The sequence below is a fragment of the Kogia breviceps genome, chromosome 3 (genome assembly GCF_026419965.1).
Source record: "Kogia breviceps isolate mKogBre1 chromosome 3, mKogBre1 haplotype 1, whole genome shotgun sequence".
Taxonomy (NCBI): domain Eukaryota; kingdom Metazoa; phylum Chordata; class Mammalia; order Artiodactyla; family Physeteridae; genus Kogia; species Kogia breviceps.
Genome location: NC_081312.1, coordinates 2,949,866 through 2,966,423, shown reverse-complemented (window position 1 = coordinate 2,966,423; position 16,558 = coordinate 2,949,866). Strand labels below are relative to the sequence as shown.

Sequence of the window (16,558 nt, the reverse complement as noted above, 5' to 3'; positions counted from 1 at the left end):
GTGTAGGGCGCTGTCTTACAGAAGGTAGCGCACAGAAGGAGGGCTCGTTTATTAGTCACTTCTGGGCTCCAGCCCCGAAGTCTGATGTGGAAGGTCTGGCCCTAAGCCCAGGAATGCGCCAGTTTAACAAGGCCCCGCCATGAGTCCACGGGACTCCAGGTTTGAGAACCACTCTGGCCTCACCCATCTTCCCTAGGGAGGGGTCTGGGGTTCAGCAAGAGCGAGTTTCCTAGTTTGAAAGTGGCCAGTTCATGGGCAGGAGCGGTCTTCACAGCTACTTCCTGTTCAGCCCCTCTTGGCATTTTGGCCCTGCTTGACCTCTGGGAGTAAGGTCACTGGAATTTGTTCCAGTTGACTTTGGTGAAGCAGCATTTCTTGGGCCGAGTTCAGGAGCTCTCGGGGTGGCAGAGGGTGGGTGACATTTATGGAATCTCCCTGTCTTTTCCATACGGCCTCGGCCTTAACCCCTTTTCTGCCCGAGGCCAGGGTCGTGTGCCTGTCTGACCTGCCCTGAGTCCTCGGCTGGGAGGTCCTCTTGTTCATTGCGTCTTGTCGGATACTTTTCCGGAGCTCTCTGTCTCAACACGTCTGATCTCAGAGCCCTGGGGCCCGGCAGACCTTGCTGGGATCTACTGAGGAGACAAACTTTGGGCGGTGGTGCCCTGCCCGCTCCAGCCTCGGCCCTTCAGGCCGTGCCCTCCTTTGCGTACGCTCCTCTCCCCTGCTCACTCCTCCCTGCCCTTTTCTCCTGGTTCTTTCCTGGTCATCCTTCAGTCGCGCTTTGGCCGACAGCTCCTAGGGCAGCCCTGCCTGACCGCCTGTCTGACCCCAGGTACGTGCTCTCAAGAGCGCCACGTTCCTCACCTCTGTAGCCTCTCCTTACCTGCTGCAGCCTTATGTGTCCTCGTGTGACTGTTTGATTAATGACGTGTCTCTCACCAGACTTGAAAATCCAGGAGTCAAGAAGGTTGATCCCCAGCACCTAGCACGGTGCCTGGCACGGGGCAGGCGCTCAGGCAGACATCTGCTGGATGGTTGGGGTTGGGGGCAGCTCGGTGGAGGCACGAGTGGGCGGGTGCCGTGATGGGTGGGCGGGGTGAGCAGTGACAGGTAGGCGGTGGCTGCGCGGCTGGCTGGCTGGCTGGGAAGCACCCGTCAGTGAGTTTCCAGAACCTCCTTCCTCTCCACTTTATCAGACAAACACTCCTTGGGACCCATTGTTTGACTGTCCTTCGGGACACACAGGTGACTGAGACCCCTGGAAAAGACACAGAACATCACCAGGGCCGTGACCCAGTGTCCCAGAGGGTGGTGGCAGTGTGTGAGGCTGGCGGGGGCTCCTGACAACTCTTCTGTGCTGCCTCCTCCCCTCCTGGAACCCTAACAGCCCGCCTCCCTGCGTCCCTGCGTCTCTGCCCCTCGCCCGGGACCTGACTTGTCCGGGTCGCCCCCCCCCCCCCACCGCCTGCCCCCGCCACCGCCCCCCGGCCTCCTTCTGCCCTGCGGCCTCTTCTCCTCTTAACCCTTTGCAGTCTGGTTCAGTGGCCCCGGCTTTGCCCTCCACTGCCCCTCTGCAGGCCTCCAGGGGCTGCTAACGGGCTCATTTTGTGTTCCTCCTGACCTCCGAGTAACACTTGCTACCACTCCCAGCCCTTCCCGCCGCTGCCGTCCCCGCCTGCCCACCACCACTGGACACCAGAGTGACCAGTGGAGCGTCTCAAATGCCGAGGCCTGGGCCCTCGGGGTGGGTGGCGTGGGCAGCCCGTGTTGCGGATCAGAGCGGGGACAGCGCCTCCTGGGTCGCCCCCAGCGCCCCCAGCGCCCCCAGCCGAGCTGTGTCTCACCTGGATTATTCCACCAGCTTCCAGCTGCCCTGAGGTCGGTCCTCACAGCAGCGGTGTCCGTTCGCGTCACTCCTCTCTCCACACCTCCCTTGGCGCGGAATCTGCTGCCTTCTAGCCTCTCCCTCCTCACTCACCGGCCTCTGGGCTGGCATGCCCCCGCTGAGGCGGCAGGGTCAAGGGCCCCCCGCCCCCACGCCATTGCCGCGGTGTTCCCCTGGCCCCCTCTCCCTGTTACACGACGCAGCCCTGGTGTGTCTGCCTGGCCCACCCCCAGTGGAATGGAGGCTCTGTGAGGACAGAGGCTCGTGGTCTGTCTGCAGGGGAGGTTTCCCCGGCGCCCAGCATCTGAGGTGCTCGGCGTTTGCCGAGCAGATGACCGCGTGGCTCCACGGGGAGGTGTGTGTCCAGGAAGCAGCCGATCCGAGAGCTGCGGGGGTGGCGTAGGGTTCCGCGGAACCCAGCCTGGGAAATGCTGCGGGATGACACCCCTCGTAGGATGTGTCCGTTCGGGCGCCTTGCTCACCCTCGTAACGCGCAGTCAGCAATGCCCCCACTTTCATGCCAGCTGCGTCCGCTCTCCTGTCCTTTGAGAGCTGGCCTACGTCCTGGCCCCTCCCGCCGCCTCCCCTGGGAGTGAGGTTCGGGTCCCGCCCGACATCATCGAGTTTGGGGGCGGGGGGAGCGGCTGCCACTCATGCCCTGAAAGCCCCCGAGCTGCACACTTAGGGTTTGTGTTGTGTTTGAAAGGCGTGTGACCCTGCAGTGAAAAGCTGTCTTTTTACTGGAAGAGAACAAGTGAAGGGCCGGGCTCAGGCGCCGTCTCAGCGGGAAGCAGGGAGCCTCGTGTCCATGCCCCCAGCACTTCCGGGGTCCAGGGAGCTCAGCCGGGCAGGTGTAGCTCCCCCACCATGAGCTGCGTGGGGTTGTGCAGGGTGGGCTGCAGCCTGCCCTGTGCACGAGGGTGTGGGGGGGAAGGGCCAGCAGGGTGACTGGTGGGTAGCAGGTGGGGCCGTGCCCAAACCGGGCAGTGGGGCCAGGGGGCGGGGGGGTCCAGGTTCAGAGCTGTCCAGGAGATGATGGGAGCCCAAGGAGGGAGAGGAGAGAGAAGCGGCGCCGGCCGCCCAGGCCGCCCAGTGGCCGTTCTCCTCCCCGCCCCCCTCCTCCTCTGGGGGCTTCTCCCCGCCCGCCGGCTCTCCCCTGCCTCCACATCACAGCCGGCTTCTCTGTCTTCCCACTGCTCCACTGCCTGGAAAGTTCGTGGCTTCAGTCAACACTTTACTACTCGTACCTCTCAGGGCTTGGGGCTGCGATGCAGGCGGAGTCCAGCATGGGCGGCTCCTCTCTGCCTCTCCGCGGCGGGGCCTCTGTGGGCCACGCACAGCTCTCTCCCCTCCGTGGGGCCTCCGCACCGCAGACTTCTCCACGCTGGCGGAGCTCTGAGCGGAGAGGCTGACGCTGCCCGCTCCTCGAGACCGGGCTCGGCCCTGCCGGCGGGATGCTTCCGCCACGTTCTTTTGGTCAAAGAAGCGAGAGGCTAGATTCCACGGGAGGGGCACAGACCCCCATCTCAGTAGAGCCGAAGGAGTCACGGCCACAGCAGTCGTGGGAAAGCGAAGAACGCTTTCAGTATTTACGTTCTTGCTGAGAAGGATTTAGGTGCTTGTCGGCTGGGCAAGCTCGTGAGTTCTGACCGCCTCTCCCACAGGCACGCGGGGCGCCGTCAGCCCCGTCTGCGCCCAGCAACCGCGATCGCAGGGCCCTCGTCTGCTCCCTGCAGCCCCTCACCCTCTCGGGAACAGTGTGGGGAGTGGGGGAGGATGCTGGGCCTCGGGCACCCCTCCCCAAAAGCAGGGCTGAGCAGGGTCACCGGCCTCCTCGCCTGCCGGTTCCTGTTTCCTGCGGAGCTCGCGGCGGCTGCGCGCAGTTGGCCTGGCTCTCGGCCTGGCCCCGTCTGTATGACAAGCAGAGCAGGAGAGGGGGCTCGGGGCATGAGTGGGGAGACCCATCTCCACAGACCCTCGCCTCGACCCCTCGCCAGGCTGCCCAGCCACCCCTGACGGAGCTCCCGGGCCGGTCCACACACCTTCTCCCCGCAGACCCTCTGTCCCAACACTCTCAATGGCAACTGCGTTTTTTGGTGTCTTTTACCTTTATAATTTATAAAATTTAACTTTTCATTTTGAAAAACTTTAGACCAGCGGAAAACTTGCAGGCAGATTTCAGTAACTCCCATAGTCTCCGGTCCACGCAGAGTCACCCACTGCCGACACTGGCTCACGTTTGCTTTCTCTCCAAGCGTGAAGCTGTGAGCAGGGGCTCGTGAGGACCCTCGGAGGCCAGGCCCCCGGCCGCCTCCCCTTCCCCTGCGGCACCTGCCGTCTGCTGCTGCCCGTTAACGCGGCCCGCCCCTCCTGGCCCAGCAGCCCGCAGGCCTTCTCCCCGTGTCCTGTCCTTCTTCTGTCACCTGGCCCATCTTTGTTCCCCAGGACATGCGGCAGTGAAGAGCTGGGGCTCCCTGCTTGGTGGGGAGGGTGGACCCTCGGCCTGGGTCTTCGGGGCGTTTCTGTCCCTGTGAGGCTGTGCCCTGGGGACAGGCCTGGTGCCCCCAGCCCCTTGCCCGCCGCTCCTGCCGTGCCGGGCTCCCCTGGGCGGTGCGGGAACTGCCCTCCCCAACCACGCGCGCCCACCTCCTTCCCTGAGGAAAGGCCCTTCCTGCTTCCAGCCCGCCGGGGTCGCCCTGGTCAGCGTCCACTCCAGCCCCAGCGACCAGATGCTGTGGGCCCTGGACAGCAGGTGGAACGTGCACGTCCGAGTTGGGATCACCGAGGAGATGCCGGTGGGGACCGACTGGGAGCACGTGCCAGGTAGAGGCGCTGGGTGGGCGGCGGCCGCGGCGGCCACACCGGGGCCTGGTTTGTTTCCGAGGCTCTGCTGAGGCAGGTGACGGCCAGCGTCGACCTTGGCGTTCCCCAGCGTGGGCGCCCACAAGCAGAGCGCCAGCACCGTGTCCTTGGGGTTCCTCGTCCGATGACCGTTTCCGGGCCGCCTGGGCTCCGGCCTCGGGTCTTGGGCTCTTGCGGCCTCGCCAGCCCTGCAGACACGGCGTCCCTTCCCTGGGCTCCCACTTGGTACCCAGCCGCGGGGAGAGCAGGCTTGCGGCGGGGGGTGGGGGGGTCGGTCCGTCCCTTCCGCGGCCGGGGCCGAGGGCAGACGGACGCTCCGTTTGCCTGCAGGGTTGCAGGCCTGCCAGTTGGCCCTGAGCGCCAGGACCGTGTGGGCGCGCTGCCCCGACGGGGATCTCGCCCGACGGTACGGCGTCACCGGCAGAAACCCTGCCGGAGACTACTGGAAGAAGATTCCCGGGCACGCGACGTGCTTCACAGGCAGGTGCCGGGGCGCCGGGTCTCCCGTGGACGGCGTCGGTGGGGCTCTGGCGGGGGGCCGGGGCGGTGCTGCGCCCACGGGGCTGGTTCACCCAAACGGGAGCCATACCGGGGTCACACCTGACGGGGGCCACGCAGCGCCCGGACGCTGCCAGGGTCTCCCGGGAAGAGGACGGAGCGCCGGGCCACCCCCTTGAAGACTGAGGAAGCCGAGGCGCTGGTCGGGGGGTGCCGGGGCCCCACTGCTGGTCGGCGCGCGCGCAGGCGCGAAGCCGGCCCGGGGAGTGACGGGCGCGCGGCTGGCTCTTGTCCCCACAGTGACCTTGTCAGACGAGCTGTGGGCAGTGGGCCCCCCCGGCTCCCTCCTGCAGCGGCTGACTAGGACTTTCAGCCACTCCCACGGCACCCCGGGCAGCCAGGCCACCGCCCCCCGCCCCGAGGACCTGGACGACGAGTGGGAGGTCATCTGAAGGAGCTCTCAGCGGGGAGGCCGCCGGGACCCATGTGGTGAACACAGGCGGTTTTGAGTCACTCGCCCTTGGACGCGCCTCGCCAGCTCTCATCAGACACGTCCAGCCAGGACGCCCCGCTCTTGCTTTCCTCCGTTCGTTTCCGTCTCGTTCCAGAACCCAGAGCCTCGGCCGAGAGGTCCGGAGCCGTTGCTGCAGCGGCAGTACCTCCGAACTCGCGCTGAGGCCGTCCCTGAGTGGGACAGTGGCTGCCCCAGTCGCGCGCACTATGGTTACCGCCGTCTGCTGCAGTCAGGTCACCTTCCCATTGCTGGCTGCTCCCGGGCCCGTGGAGCCCAAGGTCAGTGCCGTCCACCGCCGCATGTGTTCCTGGGATGGCTTCGTCGCCACCACGGGTCCCCCACCTCCTCTCTGAGCCGCAGGTCCCAGCGCCCGTTCCCTGCTGGACACGCCAGATGGGAAGGCAGCTGCGCCAGGACGGGGACACACGCATAGCGACCTGCACACGCCACGCGCGCCCTCCCTGCCCGCTCCCGGGGGGCCAGGGTCGCCTCCAGCAGAACAGTAAAGGCCAGTGGGTGACCCGGAACACGGAAGTGTGCATGTGTATCCGAGGCAGGCGTGGTGGGACGTGGGAGCCTTAGCCATGTTAGTGACGTAGGAATGTCGTAGGGTGACACTCAGCCCTGCTGCTGGTGATGTCGTGAAAGCCAGGAGCACCTTCAGAGGATGAATCTACTAATTCTTGCCTTTTTTGTTTGTTGTATTACAAACCTACATGAGATACCTCACTTGAAATCAGATCTTACAAATTCAGAAGAGAAACGTGTTTTCTGAAACCAGGGGAAGGCCTTTGATTCCTTCCCCGGGTTTATCCCGAGCCTGCACTGCTCTCGGCCGCAGCTTCAGAGGATGGACAGCGCCCCGCACGTCCTCGATGTGCGGGGCGGCCGCGGGACCTCCCTGCCGCGAGTGGCAGCCGGACGCTGTCGGCGGGCATCTGGGTGGGCGCCCAGCGAGGTTGAAGCTGGCCCTGCCGCGGCCACGCCAGACTTCAGTCCATGGGCTCGGCCTGCAGCGCCCACCCTTGTCGTGGGCGTCTGAGCCGTAGGACTCGGCAGCCCGGCCAGGCATCCGCCCTGAGCCCACCACCCCTCCCTCTTGGAGGCAGCCCCACGGAAGGACTCCAGCCTGGCTGCTTTTTTTAGCCTGCCCTTGGCCCGGGGCCCGGCTACTCAATGCCTGTTTTCTACTAAGCAAGCGTGTCCGGGAGCCCCCCGGCCACAGGTGAAGAGCGATAAGATTTGTTCTCTGACGGGACCCAGCCAGCCATGAGGATGGAGGTTTTCCAGGTCTAAATGAGGACAAGACACTGAAATCCCAGACCTTGCTTACTACTTCACTCTTACAGAACCCTTTTTTTCAAAAGTCTGGTGACAGCAGAGGAGCCCAGGCTGGCTGAGGTTCCTCTCTGCGTATGTTGTGCCTTTGCCGGGCTCCTCAGATGGCAGAGCTCTCCTGCAGCCACGGGACCTGAGTGCAATTAAACTCCAGTCTAGTTAGTTTGATACTTTTAAACTACTTGTAGCCTCAGTGCTTTGTACAGTTTTCTTTCTGGGTTTTTTTTTTTTTTTTTAAGTTGTGCTTTGAGACAGTGCAATAAACTAGACTTTCGCGAGCCTAGTCGAGTCTGATGTCTGAGTGGTGAGAAGGTGCCCGGAGCTGGGCACTCAGGAAGACTGTTCCCACTGGTGCCACAAAGAATCTGCTGCTGGCGTTGCCAGCCCAGCCCCACGGCCAGGAGGGTGTGGGCAGGCGTCATTCCGTGACCACTTTGTCTGGGGGCTGTCCTGGGGGAGTGCCGCTGCAGAGGTGGCCCTGGGGAGGACGCCCTACCGTGAGGCAGCGCGCAGGGCCACTGTGGGCAGGCTCTGGGGGCTCAAGACCCTGGGCCTGAGTCTCCATCCGGGACACAAAACGAGATACCGGAAGCGCCCTAGTGGAAACCAGCACGTGGAAAAAGATCACGTTCATGACAGCAGCGGGATGCGTCACGTGCCAGGAAACAACCTGAGCAGGAAGTGTCAGACTCAGTCGAGAGCTGGCCAAGCTTTACTGAAGACTTCCAAGAGAGCCTGAATTGGGAAGGCAGTGGACATTCCTGATGGAAGACCACAGCCATCGTGCAGAGAAAGACACCGAGCCTTTCCAAAGGCGTTTATGGCTTTCACTCAATTTGTCAAAATCCCCACTGGGATTTTTTTTTTTTTTTTGCTGGGGGGAGGCAGAGAAGAATCCATAAAATAATGTTCACACCCACAGACACACCCCCTTGACTGCGCCAGATGTGCTGCGAGGGTCTCACGCGTGCAGCTTCACGTCCTCAGTAGGGCCCTGAGAGGTCGATACCATTAGCCCCGGTGAGACTCAGAGAGGTGAAGTAACTTGCTCAAGTCAACACAAGGAGCGCTGGGGGTTGGAGCCCAGCTCCTGTGGGACTCCAGAGCTGTGCCGTCTGACGCCACCTCACCGTCTCGAGAAGAAGAAACGGATGAGGATCGCCAGGAGTGATGACAGGGGCGAGCAAATGAAGCAGGACGTGGATGGAAGGGCCAGCGATGCCCGGCGGCCCAGCGAGGCCCACGGGGAGTTAACGGGGTGAAGGCGGCACACGGGGGAGAGCACCGGACGGTGACTACACAGTTAACTGATGTGGTCCGCTCCCTAACCACTCAGACAAAATGAACAATTAAGTGGATTAAAGAATCCTAAAACTAGGGGGCAAAAAACAGCATCTGATTTCTGGATGGCAAGCACTTTCTAAACTCAAAAGTAGTAGGAAAAGTCAGAGGAAAATACTATATAGATGTGATTTCTTCAAAATATAAAGGTGCTGTGAATTAAAAACCCCGCATAAAATTAAGAGGGGAAACAATTGCAACAAGTCGGAGGAACACCGAAGACACGCGTACGGACCAAGGAGGTGAAAGGGCTCTGCTCAGCGAGCACCCGGGGGGGGGGGGGGGGCGGGTGCAGATGGAGCCAGCGGGGAGCCCCCTGCTGGCACGGCCCTTCTGCGAAAGCCACCGACAGTCTAGCAGCAGCCTTAAAACCCTCAAGCCCCGAAACGCCTACTTCTGGAAGCCTGTCCTCAAGAACAAATCCTAAGTCAGGGTGAAACATACAGCGCAGCATCGTCTGTAATTGTGAAACACGAAAAACAACACGTTCGGGAGCATTCCTCTCGTTAAACGGTATGGGCCGTTCAAAAGCATGTGTGTTCCTGGGGGAGACGTGTTCCGAGCAGTCTGTCATGCAGTTCTATCACAGCAACGTTAAATCTCTTGGGCGTGGTAACGGTCATGTGAGTTTGTAGGAGATCATACATACAGGGAGAGGTAGATAATGCCAGTGGACACGTACTCTTCTAACTTTTGGTGGGTTTGAAATCTTTTTCATGATTCCAGGGCGCAGAGGAGGGGCAGACACTACACAAGCAGCTGGCCACGGTGGTCACCTGTAGTGTGTACCTTTTTGTATCTTTTGAATTTGAGCCATGTAAATGTGTTATTTATTCCCAAAATAAATAAAATTAACATTTTAAAGACTCAGTTATCTCTAACGTCAACTCTTTATCGTATCAGTGCTAGCTGAATCACATATCACAAAGTAAACACCAAAGCCTTCTCAAAAATCATATTTACACAGTGTTTTACAGTATATGGAAATGCTTACTCTACAGTACTTTTTTTTTTTTTTTTGGTATGCGGGCCTCTCACTGTTGTGGCCTCTCCCCTTGCGGAGCACAGGCTCCGGACTCGCAGGCCCAGCGGCCATGGCTCACGGGCCCAGCCGCTCCGTGGCAGGTGGGATCTTCCCAGACCAGGACACGAACCCGCGTCCCCTGCATCGGCAGGCGGACTCTCAACCACTGCGCCACCAGGGAAGCCCTACAGTACTTTTTTAAATACTAGATTTGATCTGATGTCATGTGAAAAAGTATGCACAGAAAAAAAATTTGAACATATGTATATATGTGCATAGAGAAAAACAGAAGAAAATACACCGAAATGCTGGTAGCAGTGGTTGCCTGGGTGGTGGGATGCCGCCAGGCAGGCAGGCAGCCTCCTTATCTGGGAGCCGCATGGAGGGGGCCCTGCCACCTCCTGCCCTGGATTTCTCTGCACAGTCTTTGTGTTCTACCATGAGCATGCATTCTGTCAGCAGAAATTCTTTATAAAATTCACTGAAGATGTGGGAATCCCCTGGCGGTCCACAGGTTAGGACTCCTCGCTTCCACTGCCTGGGCTCCGGATTCAATCCCTGGTCGGGGAACTAACATCCCGCAAGTCGCACGGTGTGGCTAAAAAATAAAATCACTGAGGATAGAAATCTCTTATCTTCAACCTCCGCCTTGATTGGGATGGTTACACGTGTGTTGACATTGGTCATGACCCCTCAAACCACACACTTGAAGTCTGTGCATTTATTTTGTCAAGTATGCCTCAATTTTAAACTGCAGCAGGACAAAACCAGTCGCCGTGGAGCAGGGCTGCTCCGCATCCACACGCGTCTGGAGCAGAAGCCGTCCCCACCGCGCCTGTTTCCCCTCCATCCCGACTTCAGGAAGCACCCGTGTTCTGAACAGGATTCCCGGCAACTTAGGAAACTGCTCTCAGTACAGTATTTTAAAGTTGAAATTGACAGGAAAGGAAATCAGTGGGAATGTCGAGGTAGTCGTGGGATAAGTTAGCACACAACGGAGGCACAGTCATGTCACCACGGCCAGAGTGGGGGCAGGGCAGGGGCCCTGTGGCCACAGGCCATCACAGGGCCCTGTGTCCCTTTCGGGCTCCAGGCACAGGGTCACAGTACCTTGGGGAGGCGCAGCCCAGCCTTCTGTCCTCCCCGACAGGTGTCTGGGGTGCAGAGATTCTGGCCCCTGAGCTCTCCCGAGTTGGAAGTTCACTGGGCCCCTGGGTGGGCATGGCAGGGGCAGTACTGGCTGGAGGGGGGTTTTCCTTAGACAAGGTTCATGGAATGAAGGAAGTGAACAAACGAACCAAGGCGCTTTGCCCCAGACACGTGGGCCTTGTCCCAGGCAGAGCCGTTGCCTTTGAGAAGCCATCAAGGCCACCTGCCAACAGCCAAGAGCTGAGTCTCCTGGCTGACTCTGGCCCTCCCCAGGCCTCCCTGCTCATCGCCAGGGTGCTAGTGGTGACGGGGTGCTGGAGGGCCCAGGGGAGCGATAAGGCCAGTGCTGAGGCCCGCCCACCCACCGGCTCTCACTTGGCTGGCAGCAGCGTCCAGATAACCCTGAGGCTTCTCCGCCCTGCACTGTTGCTCTGGCTTCTCTGCTCCCACGGACGCCTGGGGTGCCCCGAGCCATGCGTCCCCAGTGGGACTCAGTGGGAGCTGTACCAGGAATCAGGCCCCGCTCTGCCGCCACAGGGCTTCCTCAGCCTTCCCTGTGGCTCCCGGTCCCACCCAGCCGCGGCCAGGACACCCGGGGCGGACCCCCGTTGCCCTGCCCAGCTCCCCTCCAAGCTATGAAGCTGTGCTCCGGCTGGGCCCCCTGCTGTGCTGCCCACAACAACTCCTGCCCGGATCCTGCCCTGCGCGCCAGGACCAGCCCAGGGGCCGCCTCCTGCTCCCCAGACAATGGGTTCTGTGGGGTCCCCGCCAGGGAGTCCCCCCAACCTTGCATCACCCCATCCCCAGCCCAGGGGGCTCAAAGGAGTTCGGCACCAAAGGGGCAGCTGTAGGTCTAGCAGGGAAGCGGATGGGGGCCTAGCCCTGGGCCTTGGGCCAGGAGGGCTGACCCCACAGAGGACAGAGCTGGGACCGGGGAGACATGAGGGGAAGTCCGCACGCCCAGGTGCCCAGACTCCCTCCAGGCAGAAGCTGCTTGGGCACGAGGGCGCCAAGAGTTCCCAGCATCTCCCTAAGCCCAAAGCCCAGAAGCCGCAGCGACCTGCTGCTCTGGTCTGCGCTTTCCACCTCCTCCAAAGGAATGCACCCTCCCCCAGCAACGCATCCCCGGTAAGAACCAGGGGACTCCTGATGTCCCAAGTTTTAAGCTAGAGGAGATGCTAGCATCCACTGCCCCCAAGTGTCAAGGTTCAGAAAGGCTATTTAACTGGGCCAGGACACACAGCAGGAGGGGAGAAGCCCTCACTCCCACCCAGAATCTAGGATCAGCACTGGGCCATACACCCCTCCATCTCCCCCGCCTCCCCACCAGGGCTGTGTGCCCACCCACCCTACGCTTCCCAGGAACGGGGGTTACATCCTTTCCAGGGCAGGTAGGGAGCTTGCAGATGCTCCCAAACCCCTTGGTAAACCGTTGGGGACACCGAAGCCCAAGGCAGGGGTTTATCCAAGGTCACTCTGAGTGGGTGGCAGGTGCAGACCAGAAGCAGGCCCTCTGGCAGAGCTTCCCGCTCCCAGGCCCCTTCCACAGCCCCCCTCCGACGGCCCACCACCCTGGACTCTGCCACCACCACCCAAAGCCCCTTCGGCCCCCAGGCGTGCCCCCCTCGGGGACACTGGGGGCAAGTGGGCAGTGGGTGCCCCCAGCCAGGCAGTCACTGTTCATCGGGCAGATCGTTAGCCCTCTGCTCCTGGCAGAGCATCGTGGCCCTCCAGCCCAGCCCGGCGCGGGTTGAATTTCACGGCCCAGCAGAATTCCCAGGCAGGACAGCCTGGCCATCCCTGATCCCAAGGCTCCTCGGGGCACGGACCCAGCTTCTCAGCCAGGGTCCCTTTGCCCTGAAGAGTCAACCGGTCTCCATCTTCAAACCCTTCCTGTGGAAACCAGCTCTACCGGCTGAGGCTGGAGGGCCCACCCACGGGGTGACACAGCCACCCTCGTCGGGAGCCCCAGGACTAGGTACCTGCTAGTCGCCAGAGGAGAGAGCCGAAGGGGCGACCGCGACAAGTCCAGGCCTGGGCTTCTTCGGGGAGGGGGCGGTCCCGGTGACAGCCAAGGAGGAGGCAGGCGGCCAGTACGGGACGGGGGCAAACAGGAGGCACAGCCTGGGTCCTGCCCTCCACAGCTCGGGACCTGAGGCCCAGCCCCACCCGAGAGTGATCGAGGCCCCACCTGCTGACGGGGCAGACAACCTCCACCCAGTGCCCACGGGCGGTTCCCTCGGCCTCCAGGCCTTTGCACACGCCGTCCCCCTGCCTGGACACGTCAGTCCACCCCCCTGCACCTGCCCAGCTCAGCTGTCTCTCCCTCTGGGACACCTTCCCAGAGGATCTAAATCAAGATGGGAGGCCGCTCCTCAGGGTCTGGGTAGTGAGCTGAGGGCAGCACCCGGCTCTCAGGCGTCGCCTGACCCCGCAGCCCAGCCCCACGCAGGGAGGTGGGGAGCTGAGCGCGGCCGGATCCAGAAGACCTGCAGCTCCGGGTCCGCCTGCCCGTCCTGGCCCAGCCCCCAAAGCACGCTACAGACAAAGCAGAGATTCTGCTGTCCAGAGAACAATGTATGTAAAGTGCCAGGTACAACGCTCTGAAAAATAGTATTCTCCAAAAATCCAGCACCCGGGGTGCCCCCGCGGTCTAGCCCTTGCCCGTGAGGTCCAGCGGCTGCAGGAAGGGCGGCAGCGGCAGCTCGTCCAGGGCCTCGGGGAAGCGGCCGGGCGAGATGGCGGTGACCAGCACCTGCATGGCGCGCGCGAAGAGCGAGGGTGGCGCCAGGCCCGCCAGCCACTGGAACTTGTCCTCGCCCAGCAGCCGCTGCCAGCGCGGCCGGTCGCCCAGCAGCTCGCGGCGGGCCGGGCCGGCGGCGTCCGCGGGCGTGTACAGCGCCAGTAAGTCGAGCAGCAGCAGGCGGCGCTGACGCGGCTCCCCAGGCGCAGGCGCCCCGACGGCGACGGCGGGGGCGGCCCCGGCATCACGGCCCAGCTGACGCAACAGCAGCTCGAGCGGCGTGAGGCCGCCGCCGTCGCGCAGGCTGGGCGAGGCGCCGTGGCCGAGCAGCAGGAAGAGGCACTCGGGGCGCGCCAGCTCGCAGGCCACGTGCAGCGACGTGCCACCGCCCTCCACGCGGCTACAGCCTCGCCGGTCGAGCAGGCGCGCACGCTCCTCGGCCGGGAAGTCGCGCACGGTGCGCAGGATGCGGCGCAGGATGCCCACGCGGTTGTAGCGCACGGCCAGCGCCACGTGCGGCCCAGGCGCCGCGCAGCAGCGGAAGCCGGAGCTGGGCGGCGCGAGCGCGCGCCGCGGGAACGTGGCCAGCAGGTAGTGTGCGTACGCCTGGTGGTCGTGCACGAGTGCGTAGAGCAGCGCCTCTGACGGTGAGTAGGCGGCGGCGCGTCCGCGCTCGTCCCAGTGGAAGGCCTCGCTGGCGCGCATGTCCTCCAGCAGCCACACGGGCAGCAGGTCGCGCACGGCCTGGTAGAATGCGAACGACGACTTGCGGCACTGTTTCTGCGCCCGCGAGCGCGCCGCGCCCGTGCCCTCGGGCCCGCCGTCCGCGCCGCCCCCGGGCCGCCGCGCGTCCCACGGCATGCTGACGGCGCCTCCCGGTCTCACGGCATGGGCCTGGGGTCGACCACCTGCGAGCAGAGAGAAGCGCAGTGAGGGGTGAGGATCCGGGCGGAGGGGGGTCTCCCGTCCAATCCTCACACCAGCCCCACCTGTCCGGGCCTCCCTCGTACCTGCCCCAGCCTCCGACAGGCCCTCCCAGTCACTCCTCACAGCTTCCCTTCTCTCCGAGGCCCTGAACCACCTCCCATATCCTCTATCTAGCTGCGCCTGATCGCCCTCCCCAAAACTGTCCTGAGCTCCGGTACCTCTGCTAAAGATGCCCTTCCCTGTCCCTGCCCTCTCGGCCGCACCTACCGTCAAGGCCACACAGAAATCCCACCACACCCCGTCCAGCGCAGGGACCCAGTGGAATAGTTCCTGCTCCCACCTGTGGTAGCTGCATCCAACTCCAATCAAGGGAAAAGCCAGGTAGGGGATTAGGAAAGCTGCATCCCACATCTCAAGCTGAGCCAAATCTTTTCTGTAGCCCAAGCTCCCTATCCCCAACCCCATCTAACCTTGACCCTGTCGTCTGACCCCCGACTGCGGTCGGGGTCCCCGCCCCAGGCCAGGCAGGGTCAGAGCTCTAGACGCAGACCTACCTGGCTAGCGCACCGCGATTACCTAGTTCTGTGTAGGTGGTTGTATTAGTGTTCCCTGAGCCTCAGCTTCCTCATCTGTAAGAAAGAGGGAAGGCGGTCTGTGAGCCACAGCAGGAAGTGGGGGCCTCTAGCCTTCCACCCAAACATGGTGTTTACTGGATGTCACCGCCCCTAGCTCCTGGGAGGAGGCCAGAGGATGAAATCAACCTAGAAACTGGCGTGTACGCTCTTCACAATCTGTAAATCCCCTCCAGGTCGGCTAGCTCCCTGAGTCTTCCCAGCGACCAGAAGAAGCAGGTACTGTCATCCCATTTTCCAGTAAAGGACAAACTTGTCCAAGGTCAGTCGGCAAGTCATGGTAGAGACAGGCCTGGAACCAGATCTCCTAACTCCTATTTCGGGCTCATTCCAGAAGTGGGGGAACCCCCAACCCACAGGGAACCCAGCTTGAGCCCTAACCTTGCCCTCTGAGCCCCCTGCGCCAACCTGAGCCCTGACCTCCAACCCCTGGCCCTGGCCCAAGCTCCCCACTGCGTTTCCTCAAGGGTAAGCCCTTGGTCACAAGGGACCTGGGTCAGCGGATAAGCTGCGTCCACACACACTGGTTAACTAAGTTACAGAGACGGGCTGTTGGGGGTTGGGGGCTGGAGCCACAGCACCCTTTTGGGGACACCGTGACTGGAGCAACCCCCCACGCCTGTGTCTCCGCGCCCCGGGTGTACCCTGTGTGGACACTGGGAGCGGGGCAGGTTACGTAAAGTTGAGCCGCCCCACGTCACTGGGCAGCGAGTCACGGTCGCGGCTCAGTGAATGGGGGGTTGGGCCACCGAGGCCAAGGCCGCGCGCCCAGGGCCGCCCGCCAGCTCCTCCCCGTCCCCTACCGGCGGCACGGCCGGACCGCGGGTGGCTGCGGGTCGCGGGTCGAGGCCATAGTGTCTGCGGGCCGGTGGCCGGCGCAGCGAGGGCTGCACCTGCGTGCGCGTGTGTCCGGGGGGATGAGGGGGGCGGCGGCTACACGCCGAGCCGGCCGAGGAAGGGGGACTCACCTTGGGGGTCGGAGGGGCCGCTGGCCTGGCGTCCCCGCCCCCGCTGCGGGCCGGAAAGCTTGCTGTCCCCCCGCGGGTCGGTGCGCAGGCGAAGCTCCCAGGACAGACGGACGGGAGGGTTCCGCCGCCGCCCGCGCCCGCCGCAGCCGCGCTCTGAGCCGCCACGGCCAGATCGCTGGGCGGCGGTGCCGGCGCCGGCAGCGGGCGGGCGGGCGGCGGGCGGCGCAGTGCGGCCCCGGCCGGGCAGGACCGCGGGGCCGCCCGCCGCCGCCATTGGCCCGCGCTGCCGGCCCCCGCCGCCGCCCATTGGCCGCCGCGCTGCACCATTGTTACGTCACCGGTCGGCGGGCTGGGCGCCCAGGGGGACCCGCGGAAAAGTTGGGAGAAACTTGAGGGCGCCCGCGGGGCGGGGCTGGGATGGGGAGTGAGCGGGGCGGGGCTCCCGGAAACCTGAGTGGCCGGCGAGGAAAGGCTCCGGGCTTCGAGCTCCCGGCGGTGGGAGACCCGCGCCGAGAGGGGCCCAGCTTCTTGTGCCCCGGCTCAGTGAGAGACTGGGCGCGCACTTAGGCGCTCGGGCTCCGCCGAGCGTGACTTTCTTCGGTACCCCACGAGTCGCATTCCTCGTCCCCTTTACGCTGACCCTCTGTGACCTTGGGGATGACCTCCTTCGGGTTGTT

General features: G+C 63.2%; 2 protein-coding genes across 3 annotated transcripts in view; one reads left to right on the top strand and one right to left on the bottom strand.

Annotated features, from left to right (window-relative positions):
* Window positions 1-8,429, top strand: part of TECPR2 (tectonin beta-propeller repeat containing 2) — a 98,390-nt gene extending 89,961 nt beyond the window's left edge. The window contains exons 18-20 of the mRNA XM_059058196.2: window positions 4,567-4,708; window positions 5,078-5,227; window positions 5,546-8,429. Coding sequence (XP_058914179.2) covers window positions 4,567-4,708; window positions 5,078-5,227; window positions 5,546-5,697 — 444 coding nt within the window. The 3' untranslated portion in view covers window positions 5,698-8,429. The remainder of the gene's footprint in view (window positions 1-4,566; window positions 4,709-5,077; window positions 5,228-5,545) is intronic.
* A 4,738-nt stretch (window positions 8,430-13,167) lies between these two features.
* Window positions 13,168-16,071, bottom strand: ANKRD9 (ankyrin repeat domain 9). 2 transcript variants are annotated; one of them, XM_059058263.2, is made up of 3 exons: window positions 15,882-15,971; window positions 14,836-14,910; window positions 13,168-14,262 (listed from the first exon to the last, which is right to left on the bottom strand). In XM_059058263.2, exon 3 carries the CDS (start codon window positions 14,213-14,215, stop codon window positions 13,265-13,267), a length of 951 nt encoding a protein of 316 aa, XP_058914246.1. In that variant the 5' UTR covers window positions 14,216-14,262; window positions 14,836-14,910; window positions 15,882-15,971; the 3' UTR covers window positions 13,168-13,264. The 2 variants fall into 2 exon arrangements, with proteins under 2 accessions (XP_058914246.1, XP_058914248.1); XM_059058265.2 differs by lacking the exon at window positions 14,836-14,910 and having other exon boundaries at window positions 15,882-16,071.
* Between the last annotated feature and the right edge of the window lie 487 nt (window positions 16,072-16,558).